The 21,119-nt window shown below is 35.8% G+C and overlaps 1 protein-coding gene across 2 annotated transcripts in view; it reads right to left on the bottom strand.

The window, feature by feature from the left end:
- Positions 1 to 21,119, bottom strand: part of Scfd2 (sec1 family domain containing 2) — a 412,892-nt gene that overhangs the window by 383,774 nt on the left and 7,999 nt on the right. For both annotated transcript variants that reach the window (XM_046460660.2, XM_046460615.2), the window contains exon 2: positions 17,460 to 17,628. In XM_046460660.2, the coding sequence (XP_046316616.1) occupies positions 17,460 to 17,628 (169 nt within the window). The remainder of the gene's footprint in view (positions 1 to 17,459; positions 17,629 to 21,119) is intronic.

The raw sequence follows: 21,119 nt of genomic DNA on the forward strand, positions 1-21,119 counted from the left end.
TACAAACCATACTACACATGTAAATTTGACACTTAGATGAAATGAGCCAATTTCTTAAAGAACTATCACAATCCACCCAATGTAAAATAGATAACTTCAAGATGGTGGGCTAGAGGGTGGCTGCATTCTGTGTCACTCCGGGACCTGGGATTCAAGTAGTAGGAATATTGTTTCTCTGCGAGTGATTTGCACAGGATTCCCTGCCCCTCTTCCATGCAGGTCCTCTGGGTGCCCAAGTAGGACCACCAGCATTAGCACCCATGGAGGACTCATGGCTACCCACCCACGCAAGAACTCCAGTAGCCACTCCCATGTGGATCCAATATGAGGATCTACCAATATGAGGTTCCTTCAGTCGCCCCCATCTTGGGGCACTGCAACCACTGCCACAGTCCCCTACACACGGCAGCTTGTACCTGGGGACATTGCACCAGGTCCACAGACAGCTGGCAGCCACAATACTACACATATCTGAAGACGCAGCTCAGTGTCACTGCACAAGCCCCACCGGACCTGACACTCCATCACTGAAAGCAGCCAGCTCCCTCTTGGGACACTTTTGTCACTATCTTTAGTTGGGGCAATTCCCAGCTTGGAACACTGGCTGGGGCTTAGAAGGAATATAGATGTATGGAAAGTCCCCAACTCCCCCCTCTCACAGGCAGCTGCTAACCAAGCACAGTGCCTGCAGCTACACAGCTGGTCTGGAGCTTGCAAAACCAGGTCACAAAACTGGATCCTGAGCTGCCCAATATAAAACATCTCTCAGCGACATCATACTCAGCCTCCAGAGCACAACTCACAAGACCTCGGGAGAGAAATGTCCCCCATTAGGAAATAGAAAAGGAGAGGGTGAGTGAGATACAGTTTAGAGACTAAATTAGAGATCAGGAACTGCGAGGTCTACAGGAGATATGAGGAAATAAGACCAGGCACCCATATCACACGAGCAGGTCCCAAAGGAGATCCTGGGGTGCAGTCTCCCGTCAAGGACTGGCAGGTACCATACCCCACTTCCAGGTGCCCTGTACCCAAGACCAACCCTTCCACCCTGGAAACCTTCATCATACTGAGGATGCAGACACCAGCAAACAATAGACAACCCCACCTATTGGATGAGAAGGGAAGCTGGAAAGATACTGATCTCCATCTAAAACAATCCTTGTTTCTTCCTTCAAGATTTTTCTTTTTTCTTCCTCTCTATTCTCCTGCCCTCACATCCCCAACATTGCGAAACCAAGTACTTTGCATGAACTAGACTACTAAGGACTGGGATGCCTGAATAGTATATTACAGTGGTATTGTATATTCTTTTATCTCTTATTTATACATTTTTTTACTTTTCTGTATTGATGTTTGTTTGTTTATTGTACTCTACTGTCTTCCCACTTACTTGACTCCCCAAAGTAACTTTCTCTCTCTTCTCCTACTACTAACAAACTTCTTTAGATTCCTCTTTCACACTTTCTAAGATCTAATAGCTTTATATCCTCACCTCCTACCACCTCAGAATCTCATCCTACACCTCACCCCTGGTTCTGCGTCCACCATCAGAAACTGTATACCCTTTTGCAAACCTGCTTTTTATACTGAACTCACCATTTCTGTATATTGTGACAAAACTATAAATGTCTTAATAGCAACTATTTGGTTTAAGGTTGTCTATTGTTTGTATTGAGATCTGTTAACATTGTTCCTCCCCTTAAAGGAGAGGTATTGGAAACCAGCAGGGGCACTAGAAGCCAATAGAGTAAAAACAGTAATGCCTTGGATCCACGATGCTAGGATGGAAGACACAAGAACATGAAAAACCAAGGGGAAAAAGTACTCCAAACAAATCAAGATACTACATTATTTGAATCCATGGTTAGCACAACAGAACAAATGACAGAGAAGGAGTTCAGACTGTATATAATTAAAATGTTCTGTGACTTAAAGGACAATACAAGAGAGCCAATACAGCAGCAAAAGATCATTTCAATAAAGAGCTACATAAGCAAATACAGGAAGCAAAAGATTACTTCAATAAAGAGACAGGTTCTGGAAAAAAATCCTTAAAATGAAAAAACAATAAACCAAATTAGAAGTCCAACAGAAAGTATCCCCAACAGATTACCATTGGAAGATAGGACATCAGACAATGAAGACAAATATATATAATCTTGAAAATAATGTAGATTACACAGTGAAGATGGTAAGAAACCATGAGCACAACATTCAAGAAATATGGTATACCATAAAAAGACCCAATTTAAGAGTTACTGGAATAGAGGAAGGCATAGAGTTCCAAACCAAAGGAATGAACAATCTACTCAATGAAATAATATCAGAAAATTTTTCAAACATGAAGAATGAATTGAAAAACTAAATATTTAAGAGGCTTACAGGATGCCAAATGTACAAAATCAACAGATCCACAGCAAGGCACATTAAAATGAAAATACCTAGCACACAGAATAAGGAGAGAATTTTAAAAGACATGAGAGAAAAGAATCACATTGCATATAGGGGAAACCAATAAGGATATCTGCAGATTTTTCAACCCAGATTCTGAAAGCTAGAAGATCCTGGAACAACATATACCAAGCTCTGAAAGAAAATGAATGCCAGTCAAGAATCTTACATCCAGCAAAATTAAGCTTTAGATATGATAATAAAATAAAAACCTTCCATGATAAACAAAAATTAAAAGAATTTACAACTAGAAAGGGTGCATTACATAGAACATCCTTGGCAAAATATATCATGAAAATGAAAAAAACAATAAAAATCAGCAGAGGGAGGTATTACACTATAGAAAAAACTAATAAAAGGAGAAACCAAGTCTAGTTAAATACCAAAAAAAAAAAAAAAAAATGGCCAGCAATACAAATCATGTCTCAATAATAATCCTGAATGTTAATGGCCTAAACTCACCAATCAAAAGACATAGACTGACAGATTGGATTTAAAAAAAAAAAAAAATAGTGGACCCAACAATATGCTGCCTCCAGGAGATTCATCTCATAGGAAATGACATCCCCATACTGAAGGTGAAAGGTTGGGAAAAAAAACATACCACTCGCATGGACTGTGGAAGTAAGCAGAAGTCTCTATCCTCGTATCAAATAAAGTGGACTTAAAGCCAAAGTTAATAAAACGATAAAGAAGGACATTTACACTGTTCAAGGGAACTATATATCAACAATACATAGCAATTATAAATATATATGCCCCCCAAAATGAAGCATCTACGTTCATCAGACAAACTCTTCTCAAGTCCAAGAGTCAAATTGACCACAACACAATAATTCTGGGTGAGTTTAACACACATCTTTCACCACTGGATAGATCTTCCAAACAAAAGCTGAACAAAGAAACTATGGAACTCAATAATACAATCAATAACTTAGACTTAACTGACATATATAGAATTTTTCATCCATCAACAAGCAAATTCAGCAGCACATGGAACCTTATTTAAAATAGACGAGATATTATGCCACAAAAGCAATTCTTAGTAAATACAAAAAAGTAGAGATACTATCCTGCATTCTATCAGATCATAATGGAATAAAATTAGAAACCAATGATAAAATACAAAATAAAAGCTACTACAACACCTGGAGACTAAATAATATGCTATTGAATGAACAATGGGTTGCAAAAGACATAAAAGAGGAGATTAAAAATTCTTAAAGGTAAATGAAAACACTAATACAACATATTGAAATCTCTGGGATGCTATGAAGGCAGTACTAAGAGGAAAGTTCATTGCATGGAGTTCATTCCTTCAAAGAAGAAAAAGTCAACAAATAAATGACCTAACATTATACCTCAAAGCCCTAGAAAAAAAAAGAACAAACCAACACCAAAATTAGTAGAAGACAGTAAATATTTAAAATCAGAGCTGAACTCAATGAAATTTTTTCAATGAAATTGATAAAAGAAACAATTGAAATTGACAAAACAAAAAGTTGGTTCTTTGAAAAAAATAAATAAAATTGACAAATCCTAGACATGCTAATGAAGATGAGAGAGAAACTTAAATTACTAACATATGTGAGGAAAAAGGAAATATCACTAGAGACACGACAAGAGTACAGAATAATTAGAAATTATTTTGAAAATTTGTACTCAAATAAATCAGAAAATATCGAAGGCATCAACAAATTTCTAGAATGATATGATTTGCCTAAACTGAATCAGAATGATATACACAATTTAAACAGATCAATTTCAAGCAATGAAATAGAAGACACCATCAGAAGCCTACCAAACAAGAAATTCCCAGGACCAGATGGCTACACAGCTGAGTTCTACTAGACCTTTAAAGAAGAACTAATGGGCTGGGGATGTGGCTCAAGTGGTAGCGCGCTGGCCTAGCATGCATGAGGCACTGGGTTCAATTCTCAGCACCACATAAAAATAAAATAAAGATATTGTGTCCACCTAAAACTAAAAAATTTTAAAAAAGAAGAACTAATATCAATACTCCTCAAATTATTTCATGAAATAGAAAGAGGGAACACTTCCAAACTCATTCTATAAAGCCAAAATCAGACAAAGACATATCAAAAAAAGAAAACTTCAAACCAATATCTCTAATGAATATAGATGCAAAAATTCTCAATAAAATTCTAGCAAATAAAATACAATAAGAATATCAAAAAAATAGATAGTGCACCACGATCAAGTGAGATTCATCCCAGGGATGCAAGGTTGGCTCAACATACAGAACCAATAAATGTAATTAATCACATCAATAAACCTAAAGATAAGAATCATATGATCATCTCAATAGATGCAGAAAAATCATTCAACAAAATACTGCACCCCTTCATGTTCAAAACACAAGAAAAACTAGGGATAACAGGAACATATCTCAACATTGTAAAAGTTATTTATGCTAAACCCCAGACCAACATATTCTAAATGGTGAAAAATTGAAAGCATTCCTTCTAAAAACTGGAACAAGACAGGGATGCCATCTTTCACCACTCTATTTAACATAGTTCTTGAAATACTGGCCAGAACAACTAGACAGATGAAAGAAATTAAAGGAAATACAGATAGGAAAAGAACTCAAATTAGCACAATTTGCCAATGATATGATCTACACATAGAAGACCCACAAAAATTCCACCAGAAAACTTCTAGAACTAATAAATTAATTCATCAAAGTATTAGGATACAAAATCAACACCTATAAATCAAAGGCATTTCTGTATATCAGTTTACAAATCCTCTGAAAGGGAAACAAGGAAAACTACCCCATTTACAATAGCCTCAAAAAATAAAATACTTGGGAATCAACTTAACAAAAGAGGTGAAAGACCTCTACAATGAAAAACTACAGAACACTAAAGAAAGAAATCAAAGAAGACCTTAGAAGATAGAAAGATCTCCCTTGTTCTTGGACAGGCAGAATTAATATTGTCAAAATGACCATACTATACAGATTTAATGCATTTCCAATTGACACCCTAATGATATTCCTCATAGAAATAGAAAAAGCAGTCATGAAATTCATCTGGAAATATAACAGACCAAGAATAGCTAAAGCAATCCTTATCAGGAAGAGTGAAGCAGGTGGCATCACTAAATCAGACCTTAAACTATATTACAGAGCAACAGTAACAAAAATGGCATGGTATTGGTACCAAAATAAGACTTGCAGACCAATGGTACAAAATAGAGGACACAGAGACAAACCCACATAATCACAGTTATAAATATATTAGACAAAGGTGCCAAAATCATATATTGGAGAAAAGATAGCCTCTTCAACAAATGGTGCTGGAGAACTGGAAATCCATATGAAACAAAATGAAATCAAGCCCCTATCTCTCACCATACACAAAACACAAGTGGATCAAGGCCCGAGGAATTAAACCAGAGATTTTGTGCCTAATAGAAGAAAACATAGGCCCAAATCTCCATCATGTTGGATTAAGCTCTGACTTCCTTAATAAGACTTTTATAGTGCAAGAATTAAAATCAAGAATCAATAAATGGGATGGATTCAAACTAAAAAGCTTCTTCTCAGGAAAAAAAAAAAAACAGTGAAGTTAATAAAGAGTCTACAGGACAGCAAATTTTTACCACATGCACATCAGATAGAGCACTAATCTCTAGGATATACAATGAACTCAAAACTCTTAACACCAAAACCAAAAAAATAACCCAATCAATAAATGGGCCAAGGAACTGAACAGACACTTCTCAGAAGATGATATACAATTAATCAACAAATATATGAAAAAATGTTCAACATTGCTAGCAATTAGAAAAATGCAAATCAAAACAAAGATTTCATCTCACTCCAGTCAGAATGGCAGCTATTAAGAATACAAACAACAATAAGTATTGGCAAGGATGTGGGGGAAAAGGCACACTCATACATTGCTGGTGACACTGCAAATTAGTGCAGCCAATATGGAAGCAGTATGGAAATTCCTTGGAAAACTAGGAATGAAACTACCAATTTGATCCAGTTATCCCACTCTTCAGTCTATACACAAAGGACTTAAAAACAGCATATTATAAGGACACAGCCATATCAATGTTTACAGCAGCACAATTCACAATAGCTAAACTGTGGAACCAACATAGATGACTTTCAGTAGAAGAATGGATAATGAAAATGTGGTATATATACACAATGGGATATTACTCAGAATTAAAAGAGAATAAAATCATGGCATTTTGAGATAAATGGACAGAGTTGGAGAATATTATGCTAAGTGAAGTAAGCCAATCCCAAAAAACAAAATGCCAAATGTTTTTTCTGATACGGAGACTGATATATATAATGGGGATGCTGGGGAGAACATGGGAGGAAGGGGAGGGAGGGAAAGGGAGGAGGCATGGGGGTAGGAAAGATGGCAGAATGAGATGGACATCATTACCCTAAGTATATATATGAAGACACAAATGGTATGACTCTACTTTTTGTACAACCAGACACATGAAAAATTGTGTTCTATATGTATAATATGAATTGAATTACATCCTGTTGTCATATGTAACACATTAGAATATAAAATAAAATAAATAATAATAATACAAATAAAGCTACAGAATAATGTTCCTTATGGATATAGATGCAAAAATCTTTAGCCAAATATTAGCAAATAGAATGCAGCAATATGTAAAAATAAATATATATCATGACAAAATGGAGTTTATTCCAGTGATGGAAGGCTGGTTTATCACTATTTGGAAATGATTCAACACTTCCTTAGTTTAATGGCCCAGTTAATGATGTAAATACACTCCATTCCCAGGTTGCTTAACAATGTTGAAGTTAAATTGGTTCATAATTGTTAAGGCTCAAGCTGTTGGGTTTGTGTTTGATCTGCCCTGTATATTACATTGCTTTATAGTCTAAAAACAGAATCCTATCACCAAACTAAAAACTAACATGAAAAATGGACTTAAAATACTATTCTTGGCCTGGGGGAATAGCTCAGTGGTAGAGCACTTCCCTAGCATGTCCAAGGTCATAAGTTAGACCTTAGGTTAGCTACCAAAAAACAAAAACAACACAACACAAATTAAAAAAAAAAAAAAACTCTTTATAAACCAGATATTCATAATTTCTGAATTCATTTGTTTTCTTATATGTACATTCAATTAATCATGTGTCAGAAAGTTGGTATGATATGGTAGAAAAGGCATGTGCCTTGGAATTAAAAGAGAAAAAAATTTCAAGATCTGACCCAGTCACTTACGGAAAAAAAATTTTTTTAATATTTATTTTTTAGTTGTAGTTGGACACAATACCTTTATTTTATTTATTTATTTTTATGTGGTGCTGAGGATCGAATCTAGGACCTTACACGTGCTAGGCCAGCACTCCACCACTGAGCCACAACACCAGCTCTCACTTAGGGAAAATTTGACTTAGATCAAGTTGCTTAAGACTCTTCTCTCAACTTCTATAAAAACAACAATAAAATAATAATAATAATATCTACCTTCTATAGTTGCTTTTGAATTAAGTGAAACAATAACTAAAATATCTAACACAATGCCTGACAAAATTCAGTTACTGAATTTCACTTACTTTCTTCTGACTTAGACAATGCAGTGCATTTGGTAAAGAGTACACACAAAAAAGCCTGTCCTACAGAAACTTAATGAAAGAAATAAGAGGTGCTCATGGACACACTCACAGACACACACCATATAATAACATTTCAATCAACAATGGAACACAGAGATGATGGCAGTCCCATAAAATTTGATGGAGCTGAACAGTTCCTGTATGTCTAGTGACTCTGCAGCTCAAGGTGTGTTGGTGGTGATGCTGCATTACTGCATTGCCTGCTGTATGAAGTATAAGAAAGCAATTATGTATAGTACTTGATAAACAACTAAACATTGTTACTGGTTTATGCATTTACTATTCTTTACTTTTAATGTTAAAGTGTATTTCTTCTTTTAAGTTTATTGTTAAATAGTATGCATTTAACAATGGCAATAGCCTTATACATCCCATATCCGTACCTCTTCATTTCATCAAGAGGACATGTAGAGTGATTGACCTAAACTATCTAGGTTTGTGGAAGTACAAGCTGTGATAGTTTCAAAACAATGAAATCGCATAAGGACAAATTTCTCAGAGTAAATCTCAATCTTAAGCAACCCATGGCTATATATATAAATGCCAATCAAAAATGCTCTTCAATGACTTAAGTACTGAAATGAGGCATATAAAGCTTTTCAAGGATTTATGGCATTATTTTTATATTTGGCCTCAAATCTAATGTTAAAATTTATTCAAAAATATTTATTTGACCATTTATTGGTTGTTTTATTCAATTCACTAGCACCTCTTTGAGTGCCAGGATACAATTACTACTTTCAAGGAAGTTACAATTTAATAGAAAAGAAAGATATAATAATTACAATGTAGCATTTTAATAAACCTTTTAAAAGAAATAATAGTTCACAGGGGAAGGAGGACCGCATAGGCAAGAGAAGCTTTCTAGAGGTTGAAAAGAGAGGTCAACTTTCTTTCCTAGGAGCAGAGAACTTGACCTTAAGAAGAAGTAATGTTTTTATTGAAATATTATTTCTACCTATTTTTAATAAGATATATATTCATATGACTGAATAATCAGAACACAAAAACTAATAAATATAATAAGATACCCTCTTCTTTCCTCCATCTTCACTTCACTAACTTTTCAGTCACCTAACAACCCTCTATGGAGAAACATAATGTCATCAGTACCTTGTACATTCTTCACATATATTTAAAGTATCATAAGTAAATTTGAATATTTTACAAATATTTTGCTAACCTAATGACTGTTTAAAGATTTAACAATTACAGTCTAGAAAGTCCATTCTCTATTTTGGCTAACTCTCTCTTAGTCAAGTAATACACTCCCCTCATGTGTCCTGCCCTGACAATAGCCATCACCATTCATTCCTTTCAACAGGTATCTCTGGAGTGCTGGTAGTATCTAGGCAAGGGGACATAGCAGTGAATAAAAGTGACAAATATCCCTGTTATCGTTAAATTCTCTAGTGGAAAACACAACATAAATAACTATATTCAACAGTAATAAGTGCAGGAAGAAAAAAAATGAAATAGAGGAAATTGAAGTGCTAAGATGGTCATGAAAAGACTCACTAAAAAGGAAGAAAAGAAATATGAGGCAAGTGTGTACCTGTGGGAAAAAGGATCTACGTGTGGGGAACATCAAGAGTCAAAGCCCTGAGGCAGAACCCTACATGCTTCATTGGAGGAATAGCAAGGAAGCTTGCTTATGTGGCTGGAAGAGTAAGTAAGGAGGAAAGAATAAGTTAAGAGAGGAAAAGGAAGTCAGATGGCACACAGACTTTAGGCCATAGTAAGGCCTTTGGCTTTCAATGGGAGGCATTGAGAAGCAATAAGAGAAGGGGACACTGGATTCAGCAGAACCAGCATAACCATGGGTGAGTGGATAGGCCAGAGCTGGGGCACCAAGCACAGATATTGTCAATATAGGAAGGGAATTGAACAAAGGTTGCTTAAGGAGTTGGAAAAGACTAATGGGTTAGAAGAACTGAGCTGGGGACAGAAAATAAAAACCTACTTCAACAGGAGGAAAACATAAGAACAGAAATACTCTGCCTCTTTCTTGCCAAAAATATTCCATATAATCCAGGGAATAATAGACACGTACTGGAAAACCATGTTGTAATGCATTTAAGTTCTCAATTTCACGTTTGCATTGGCAGTAACTTCAATTGCAATAATTACAAACAGCCTATTATAAAAATTATATTAGCAATAAATTTTTATTCTGAAGGCTTATATCATAGTTAGAAAGTTGATTTTTAAAGATTATTCCACTGCATGCACATTTGTTGCCAAAATGCCCATCTGTTTTGCATTTTAGTACTAAATGTTTTTATTCTCACTCTGGTGTCATTGAGAAGTTTCTGAAGAGTTGTCAGAGGTGGTAGTGGTTACTGATACTTTGATAGACATACAGTATATTCTAGGAAAAGTGACTTGTTTCAATTCCTTCTTTGCAGAGAAATTAATTGATGAAATTAAGTCTTCCAAGAAAGACTGAAAAACTACCACTTTCTCCCAGTTAACTGCTTTATGCCATTTGTTTTAGTCAGCTTTTTCACTGCTGTGACTAAAAGACCTGACCAGAACACTTATACAGGAGGAAAGGTTTATTTAGTGGCTCACAATTTCAGAGGAATCAGTCCATAAGATGCTGACTCCATTCCTCGGGGCTCAAGGTAAGGCAGGACATCATGGCAAAAGAGTGTGGGAGAGGGAAACAGCTCACATTTTGATTAGAAAGCAGAGAGAGACGTCTCCACTTGCCCGTTACAAATATATACAGCACCACTTTTTCCACAAAAAGAAAATTAAAATCTCTCTTAGTCTGTCTTTGATTCAAGTTTCAGGTGTAATGTTGTATTGTGTTAATTGTTAAAAGCCCTGCCTTACCTAAGATAAGGCTCTGCCTCCCACCTTACTCCATGTTAAAATGGCTCAAAAATAGGCTAGACTTCAGTTCATTTAAAGTTGTGTTCAAAAGATTGATTTTTGTTATAAAGATTACTATGGTCTCAAACAGGGGAAATAGGTATAACTAAGTAAAGGTTCAAGATTTTTCTTTGTTCATAGCTATTACACAAACTGAATATGTTTTTGCTCTGTAATTTCATTTTCCTTGTTAACGTTATTAACTGTTGCCTATTAATGTTGTGTAGAAGTACTGCTTCTTAAAAAAAAAAAAAAAAAAAAAACCCTTGGGCTAATTTGAGATAATAAAGCCATCACCTACAGGAAAAATATTATATAATGCTGATTTCCAGTACTAATACCCAATTAAATGAAAGGGGTGACTGTAAAAATATAGATATTGAAGTTATAACCTGTTACTCCCTTTTTATGTCTGGTGAAACTGTTTTGCTGGGTGTTTAAAACCAAAACCTTGGAGACCAAAGTCAAGAAAGTAAAAAGGCCAAGGAAAAATCATTTTGTCACTTGCCCTCTACAGTCAGCCAGGACCCAGAGAACAATGCGACCCCTCTCTGGCCTACAACTCTGTGAGCCACCAGATCTGCTGATCAGGGAAATGGAGAGGACCCTAGAGAATAGGAAGCCAATCAGTGCACATTCTGCAAAATGGAGGGTCTTTAGAGACATAAATGTCCCTGATGCTTCCAAGAGAAGCCACATGTGGTCAGCAAGACCCCAACCCATCCTGGCAAGTGGCACCATGGGTAGAGAAAAGCTAAAAGATCCAGGAAGCTTCACACATGTCCCAAAGAGTGATCTCTGAGGAATCTCAGCTGACTCTTAAGAATAAGTAGGAACAAAGTCATTTTGACCAACTTGGTCTTAAACACCTGGCAGGAGAGTATAACCTAAAAACACAGTCCTACATGGACCATTTAAAAGGAAAAACAATGGTTGTTTAAATGTAACTTAAGATGCACACTTGTGTCAGTTCTACCAAAAAGTAAGTAAAGCTGGAGTCTATAAAGAAAGGGTTCTGGTGTAAGAATGAATAATAGTATTGATCACAAGAGTCCCTAACTTGTCCCGAGTTAATTTGAGTCTGATTTCATAGAGCTACAAATCTTCCTAACCTCCTACATTGATGAACTTGATCTGTTTTTCACTCATAATACTATGAGTCACTGTCCTCATGGTTTTCAGAGACCCTGGCTGAAATATCAATAGTTTTTGTTCTAATTAATTACAAAAATGTAATGCTTTGCTCTTTATTGTTGTCTTAGCATGATCCCTGCCTTAAGTATGCCTTGTCCAGTCACCTGCCATCTGCCATGTGGACCTCTGGACTGCTCTGACGCTAGATGCTCTTAACTGTCCACACCCCAGCTGATAGAAAACAAGGACTTTGGGTTACTTCCCCCAACTTCACCCCCTCAAAGGGGAAATAGCTTAGAGATGTCATCACCCACTTTCCACAGAAATGGAAGCTAGAAATTGACAATGGGGAATTGTAACAGGAGTTCAGTTGATGCTTTGACTATATCCCTTGTGCCTTTGAAACTTACATGCTTTTGTTTTCTTTTTCCCAACCTTTTTCTCCCTGATCTTCTCTTCCCTGATCTTCTTTTTCCTAACCTTCTCCTTCCTAATCTTCTCCTCCTTGATCTTCTTTTCCCTGATCTTCTCCCTCCTGATCTCTCCAATCTCATTTTCTCTGAATCACCTCGTTAAAACCCCCCTGTTCCTGCTGATAGGTAGAATCACAGACTTTGGGGCAGGAGTCCCCTGTATTTCTCCTTTGCTAGCAAAGCAATATATTGTCTTTTTCCTTTTTCTCAAAGTAAAAAATACACACACACACATACACACACACACACACACCAAAGCCACACCCTAATTCTCACCTCCTCTAGTCATACCTTACCACTTTAGTTACCACTCAGTTAATCCCTACCAGGGGATTAATCCATTGATTGGGTTAAGACTCTTACAACTCTTTCAATCATTTCTCATCTGAACCTTCTTGCATTGTCTCATATGTGAGCTTTTAGGGGACAGCTCATATCCAAACCATAACACTATTTTTGCTTATAATTTTCTCACCACCTATCTCTTTATCATGTACAACCTCACTTCTAGTTTCACTATTTCATCAGAATTGTTCTCATTTTCTTCTTCATTCAGATCCCTCTAGAACTCATCTTTGAGATTTGTGAATATACTCTCATCTTTGGATGGCACTCAAAGCCCATTGTCTAGGATTACATTTGTTCCTAATCTATTGAGAAGAACACCAATGGAGAAAAAGAATTATAAGAAAAAACACATAAATGAACATACTCTAAGTGTTGAGAGGTGGAACTGAGTCACAGCAAGGGTTGAGTTAGGATGGATTATTTTAAGGGCAATAAGAGGCTTAGAAGTCAGTTAAAGCAATGTCTTTGTTTTATAGATGAAATAACAAGGTATAAAAAATGTGCCAGGATTACAAATAATAGAAAAAAGCAATTTGGTTTGGTTTAAACAATAAGGAAATGTTTTCACCCACACAATATGAGCTCCAGAAAGTACAGGGGGAAAACCATAGTGCTCTTTGCAGCAATCTTTGTCACGGTACCTTCCATGGGTTAGCATCAACTTCTGGGCATCAGCAAGATGGCTGCAGCAGTTTTGAGATTTACATGAGAACCCTCGGGAGTTGGGGGAGCAATGGGAGCAATAGAAGGTTCTGTATGTCTCTTAAATCGTTTTTAAAAAGCAAAGAAACTAATTTACATTTCCACCAACAGTGTAAAAAGTGTTCCCTTTTCTCCATACCTTCTTCAGCATTTTTTTATTATTATTATTATTATTATTATTCTAGAGTTTGAACCCAGAGGTGGCTTGATCACTTAGCCACATCCCCAACCATTTTTTGTTCTATTTAGAGACAGGGTCTCGCTGAGTTGCTCAAGAACTCACTAAGTTCCTGAGGCTGGCTTTGAACTTTCTATCCTCCTACCTCAGTCTCTCAAGCCTCTAGAATTACAGGCATGCGACATCGTGCCCGGCTTTGTTTTGTAGTCTTGATGATCGCCATTCTGACTAGAGTGAGATGAAATCTCAGTGTAGTTTTGATTAACATTGCCTTAATTGCTAATGATATTGAACATTTTTTCATATATTTGTTGGCCATTTGTATTTGCTCTTTTGAGAAGTATCTATTTAGTTCATTTGCTTATTTATTAACTTTTTTTTTTTGGCCTTAAGTTTTGGGGGTTCTTTACATAGTTTTGGATATTAATCCTCTATCAGAAGAGCTCCTAGCAAAGATTTTCTCCCATTATGTAGGCTCTCCCTTCACATTTTTATTGTTTTTTAGGGGGTGGGGGATTGGAAATTAGTGCAATCACTGTGGAGATCAGCATGGAGTTCCTCAAAAGATAGGCATGGAACTACCATATGACCCAGATATACCACTCACTCCTCAGCATTTATCCTAAAGAATTAAAAGTCAATATGCTACAGTGATATATGCAGACCCTTGCTTATAGCATCATAATTCACAATAATCAAACTATGGAACCAGTCTAGGTATTCATTAGCAAATGAATGGAAAATGTATGTATATGCAATGGAGTTTTATTCAGCCATAAATAAAAATGAAATGTCATTTGCAGCAAAATGGATGAAACTAGAGATCTTTATGATAAGCAAAATAAGTCAAACCTAGAAGGTCAAGGGACATGTGTTTTCTTTGATATGCAGAAGCTAGAGAGGAAAAAGGAAAGAAAGGTGGAAGGGGACCCATGAAAATCAAAGGGAGATAAGTAGAGTAAAGGAAAGGGACCAGGGGCATGGAGGAGGGGAAGAAAAGATGTGTACCAGGGTGCAGTGGTACACATTTGTAATTCTAGCTGAGATAAATCATTGTTACAAGCAAGAAAAGGGTTCCTTAAAGGCTAGAATGATATTTTATATACTTTTATGTCCTTCATATATTCCTGCTCAGTATTTCTACTGAGGAATGATATTGGCCAAATTATATTGTTATATTGTGTACATTTATAAATATATAACAACAAATCACATCATTATATACAATTATAAGTACCAATAAAAAATGGGAAAAAAGAAGCAAAGAAATCTGAGCAGGAAGTCCTAAGAAGACTCCCTCTTATCATCTGCTCATTTCTCCATCAATCACTGGCAAGTGATATGGGACTTCAAGACTGACCTGGCGGGCTGGGGATGTGGCTCAAGCGGTAGCACGCTCGCCTGGCATGTGCATGGCGCTGGGTTCGATCCTCAGCACCACATACAAATAGAGATGTTGTGTCCGCCGAAAACTAAAAAGTAAATATTAAAAAAATCTCTCTCTCTCTCTCTCTAAAAAAAAAAAAAAAAAAAAAAAAAGACTGACCTGGCTGACACTTGAACTAAGCTTAAGATAGAATGAATGCTTGAGAATCAAAATTAAATAAATTGACCATATGAAAACATAAGTTATAGATCTCGAAGCCACCTTTATTCTAACATTTGTCTTATTATACTTCTAAGAATTTGTGTATTTTCCTGCTCACTAAAATTGATGGATTCAACACCACTCTTTTGCAAACTTCTCTGGGGAGCTTGCTTGCTCTTGTTCTACAGTTGGAAGTGGTGGGCTCATTTCCAGCTCTACCTCTATACACTTAATATGTTACTTAATATTTCTTTGCCTCAGTTTCCCTACCTATAAAATTGTAATGGAATGATAATACCCACCAATTTGGGTTTCTGTGAAACTGAAAATGACTCCCCAAATGTAAATGCCTGGGAGTATCTATGCCTGGCATGTAATATGTCCTGAAAAATGTTCACAGAGTTGATGGCAGCAGTGGTCCACTAAGGTTGTCTCTCTTCTCTACACCCCGTCACTACAGACCCTATGTTTCTATACCTGTGTTCATGCTAGTCCCCTCCTTTTTTCTATATCTCTCAAGACGTAATCAATTCAAGCATCACCCCTTCCATAAGGCCCAGACTGTCCCTACAAAGACAACATTATCCTGATACTTCACTTATAGGAATTATAATTTGAAGCACAGACACATTAGTCTTGATTTCATATCATTTTGACTTTTCTTGTTCTTATTATAGCTGGGATAAATCATTGTTACAAACAAGAAAAAGGGTTCCTTAAAGGCTAGAATGATATTTTATATACTTTTATGTCCTTCATATTACTTAGCCTAAAATAAGACTCAGAGTTAAATCCTTAATAATTAACTTCTGAAAAGCCCTCTAATAGTGATAAGTATATACAACCACAGTTATTTCTAGGTTTATATAGCTGCAGACCCTTGGTCTATGATTTTATCATATGTTCAAGCATTAAAAAGAAGACAGTCACCCAGGGTGCAGTGGTACACATTTGTAATTCTAGCTACTTTGAAGGCTGAAGCAGGAGGATTACAAGTTTGAGGAAGCCTGAACCATTTACTGAGATTCTACCTCAAAATAATTTTTTTTAAAAGCTAGGGGTGTAGCTCAATGATAGTGCACAAGCTTGGCACAGACAAAGCCCTGGGTTCAGTCCCCAGTACCTCCCCCCACCCACACACACACACACAAGACAAGGTCTAGAATTTTTCATTTTCTTCCCATGCTGATCCATATGCACGCTCTGGGCATCTGTTAAATGTTATTAACTATCCACAAAAAAGTTAAAATTTTAAGAGTTTCAAATAAATTATGTATATGGTAGGAAATTCCAAATGTATATATTACTGTTCAAATTTAAAACTATAATGCCAAAAGATTCTTACTTAAAAACAGAAATAAGAGAAACAGTTTTAGACATCTTTTTCCCTTTTTGTACAATTTTTAAAACAATAATAATTGTTTTAAATAATTCTGAAATATTGTATGGTTTCAAGTATTCCATGTTTTCTCTTTCTTTATTTTTTTTTTGTTATATGTGTATGTGTGTGTGTGTGGTTCTAGGGATTGAACCCAGGGCCTTATGTATGCGAGGCAATCATTCTACTAACTGAACTACATACTAGTCCATCTTTCGTTGCTTTAAGCATGTAAAAATAATATACTTACAAACAAAAACTTCTCCCATTGATGCCCAAGAGCATATCATTTACTTATTAAAAGATGGCACTGATTCATAGCTATATGTGTCACTTTTTAGTCAAATGGGAAAAAAATGAGGAGGCCTAGTCACAATTCCATATGAAACTATCTGTAAAATTGAGATACATCAACTGATTCAATTGACAATAGAAACAAGCTTATATCGTCTCCAAGTAACACTTCTGTAAAATGCCATACTCTGTGGCTTATTGTTATGTTTAATGGATGTAATTATTTTTAATTTAAAAATGATTCTTTCTAAGGGTATCCATTATGAATTTTTCAACTATACCAACTCATCAGTGTTTCTTTGAACGTGGATACTCAGTGAAGAATAAGAAGAAAGGGAAAAGAGAGAACAAGAGAACAAAACTATACAACTTACTTGGATTGTGCAAGACAGCCTGGTGCAACCACATTCTGATTCTCCTCTTCTTGCTGGAGTGCAGTGAGCTCTACCATATTAACCATCACATCATTCGTGTGGCCTGGAAGTTGTGGAAGCGCCGAAATGATTTTCTCTACTAAGTTATCTCCATGATGTCCAACAGCTCCTATTTCAGCAGAAAGAAAATGTAAACTCACAAACCGGGAGGAAAAGGTTAACTGGATAAATCCTTTATAATATCACTTCTATAAAAAATAATAGTCATTTTTAGTTTCTTCTACACAAAGCAAGTACATAAACCTAGTATTTTGGCCTTTGTAATACTGATCATATTAATCACCTCATCGATGTGTGCCTCATGGATTGACTTAATGCTCTATGAGGACAGGCATCTTATCTTCTCTGGTTACTGCTATATCCCTGGCACCAGCACAGTGCTACATATAGCAGGTGTTCATAAGTACTTACTGAACAAATTTTCAGCATATAGTCAATCAGTTAACTAAGTATCATAGGATGATATTAACCTGAAAATTTAAAGCAGTATTTGATTTTTATTGACAAAGACACTAAAATCCAGGGCTTAGGAACCTCCACTATAACCTCATCTTCATAATGGCAAAAGCCCTGTTTATATAGTTCACCTACAGCCCACCATGTCTAGCATGGAAATTGGCAGCTAGTTGTCTCTTATTAAATATTTGTTGGATAAAGGAAAGAATAAATAAACAAATGGTAACAGCTAGCAATGACACAACATTTGTTGAATGTTTTTTGCGTACTAGGTACTCAAAGAACTTTTCATGTGTTAGTTCTATTATGAATGAATGAATGAACTCAAATTAAAACTCAACACTAAACAAATCTTCTTTCCAAAAGCCATCATCATTTGAAAGACATTATTCTATCAATGGGTGGTATCTGCCATCCGCTTCAAATCAACCAATATTTTGCTTCCTAATGTTATTTTCTGTCAGGTCATATTAATGGGACAGAAGAACTTAGATAGGAAAGCCCAAACCAGGAACCCAAGGTATCATCACCATCCTCATCTTCATGAAAACAGCTAATAGTTATTGAGGGCTTATGATATACCAGATGCTAAGTTCCATACAGTACATTTACTATCAACTTAATTCTTACAACACCTCTAATATGTAGGTACTGTCATGTTCAGTTACATAACAGAAGATCAAATCACTTTCTCAAGATTAAGTAAATAATTAACTTGTTAATTAAAAAGAAAGAATTCAAACCCAGGAGTCAGATAATTCCAAAATCCATGTTCTTCATTAAAAAAAAAAAATGGCCTCACAAAAGTGATTTAAGATAGAGCCAGTGTGAGTGTTTCTAAGGTAACTCTTTATGTTAAAGAATAGTTGCTTGTACTACCCGCAGAATATTTACTTATTCAGGGCAGAAGGAATATGGTTATCTTATTTATGAGAGGTCAAAGTGTCTAAGTGAATTATGTCTTTAAGACCAAATTGGAGATACAAGACTTGTTCATAACATCATAAACATCTTTTTGTCTCCACTAGTTTCATCTTCAATTACTAAAAAACTTTAATAAATCTCCAATTATCATCATAACTTTTCTTTGATACTGATGCCCAAATTCTGATCTCTTCTCCAAAGCTATACCTAATTTTTCCTCTGTCATTCATAAAAATACAGTATAAATAAATGTTCTGTATGTGCTCTTGCTTTCCAGCTTATTTAGCCGCACAATCTGGTATCACTCAGTCCTCCTTCCTATCCAAACTTGGGGATCATCAGCAACTCTCAGTTCATTAAACCCTCTACAAACTGAAACTGTTGACATTCTCAAAATTTTCTGAATATGAGAAGCCCAGATATAAAAATGCTTGTATTTTTCTTAAGGTTTAATGGCTATTAACTTTACAAAACCAAAACATCGCATCCTAAATGATCACAAGTAGAGAAAAAGGTTTGTTTTTTGTTTTGGCTTGTTTGTTTGTTTTTATTTGTTTGTTTGTTTGTATCAGGGATTGAACACAGGGGCGCTTAATCATTGAGACATATCCCCAGCCCTCTTTATTTTTCATTTTGAGATAGGGTATTAATAAGTTGCTTAGGACCTCGCTAAGTTGCTGAGGCTGACTTTGAACTTGCGATACTCCTGCCTCAACCTCCAGAGTCACTAGACTTGTTAAGGTGTGTGCCATCATGCCCAGCTGAGAAAAAGCTTTCTCAACTTGCAATATATTTATTGAAGCAGTTCTCAAATTAAGATTTTAATTCCACTGTATTTATGCAGAATTTCTAAACTTCCTATGGTGAATATATATCCCTGTTGTAATAAGAATAAAAAATGTACTGTGTACACACACACACACACACACATAAATATCCCAAAATCTTAAATCTTAACCAGGGTTATATTTAGATCTAAGATTATGGTTCTACCAAAACTTCAACTCTCTCCAATATTTGCTACAAAGAGCACAATTTAAAAATTTATGTTCTATTAAAACTGTTCAAAATAATCACATCAGAGGAAAAACAAAATGCTGACCTGAACTGACTATGATAACTCCACTGCTTTTTTATGAATATGGTTTCTCAGATGTCCAGCTTTAGAGGGCTCAACATTCATCTTTAAAATTCAATTAGTGCCATTTTCACTTAAATGTAGACTAAGTATTTGGGCCTATCAATGTTTTCAGAATCTCCTTTATGAAATGAATAAAAAGCCAAGAGTTTTATAACACTTACATCTTCAGGGAGCTTAATTTTTCCTTTATTAGAAAAAATTTAAAATATTGTTTGAGCTACTCTGGAGTGGAAGTCACCAGAACCCAGTTATTTCTTCCTTTTCCAACTTTGAATATGGTCAATAGAAATGTGGTCCCTAATGTGAGCAAAGAATGGTTCAATTCTCAATGCCATCTTTTCTTTTTTTTGCAGTGCTGGGGATTAAACCCAGGGCCTTCTGCATGTGAAGCAAGCATTCTACCAACTGAGCTATGTCCCCAGACCCTAATGCCATCTTTTTCAAGGAGGTGTAAATTCAAAAAAACAGAGACATGTGCTCAAGTGGTTCCTTCCTCTACTAGTTTTTTTTTTTTTTTTGGGGGGGGGGGTTCTCTTTTACCAATCTAAAAACTCAGAATTGGTCCAACTGACACCTAGGTTATCTTTGAACTTCAGGATTTGAGATTGTACATTAATAAGCTACTGCTTCAGGCTCAACTTTTTAGTTAACAGTCTCAGAAAAATACCACTCCTGTGAATCATAATGTAATTACAAACATTAGTGTCATTATAAGGTATGTAGCATCTTCACTTGCCTTTACTTACAAAGGATAAAGCAAGAACTAGTGAGTCTTCATAACAGCTCAATCACACTATAGTGGAGCTCAACAGATAAAAAGGCAACAGCAGCCATTTCTACATATCACAAACAGAATTTTGGGGGGATTGTTCCCCTTAGTCCTTTGTGGTGAGATCTGCTACCATATGTCAAGGATCTACCTGAATCCCCACATTCCTTACATACATGATCCTGTATAACATAAATCTGATCATGCCACATCACAGCTCTAAAACCTCCAAGTGTTTTCCCAATGTACTCTGGCTTGTATTCTAAATCCTCATTTTGCCCTATAATGCAGTCCCTTTACCTATCTCTCA

The sequence above is a fragment of the Marmota monax genome, unplaced genomic scaffold (genome assembly GCF_021218885.2).
Source record: "Marmota monax isolate L192 unplaced genomic scaffold, Marmota_monax_Labrador192_F-V1.1 WCK01_AAM20220418_F8-fsc00025, whole genome shotgun sequence".
Taxonomy (NCBI): Eukaryota; Metazoa; Chordata; class Mammalia; order Rodentia; family Sciuridae; genus Marmota; species Marmota monax.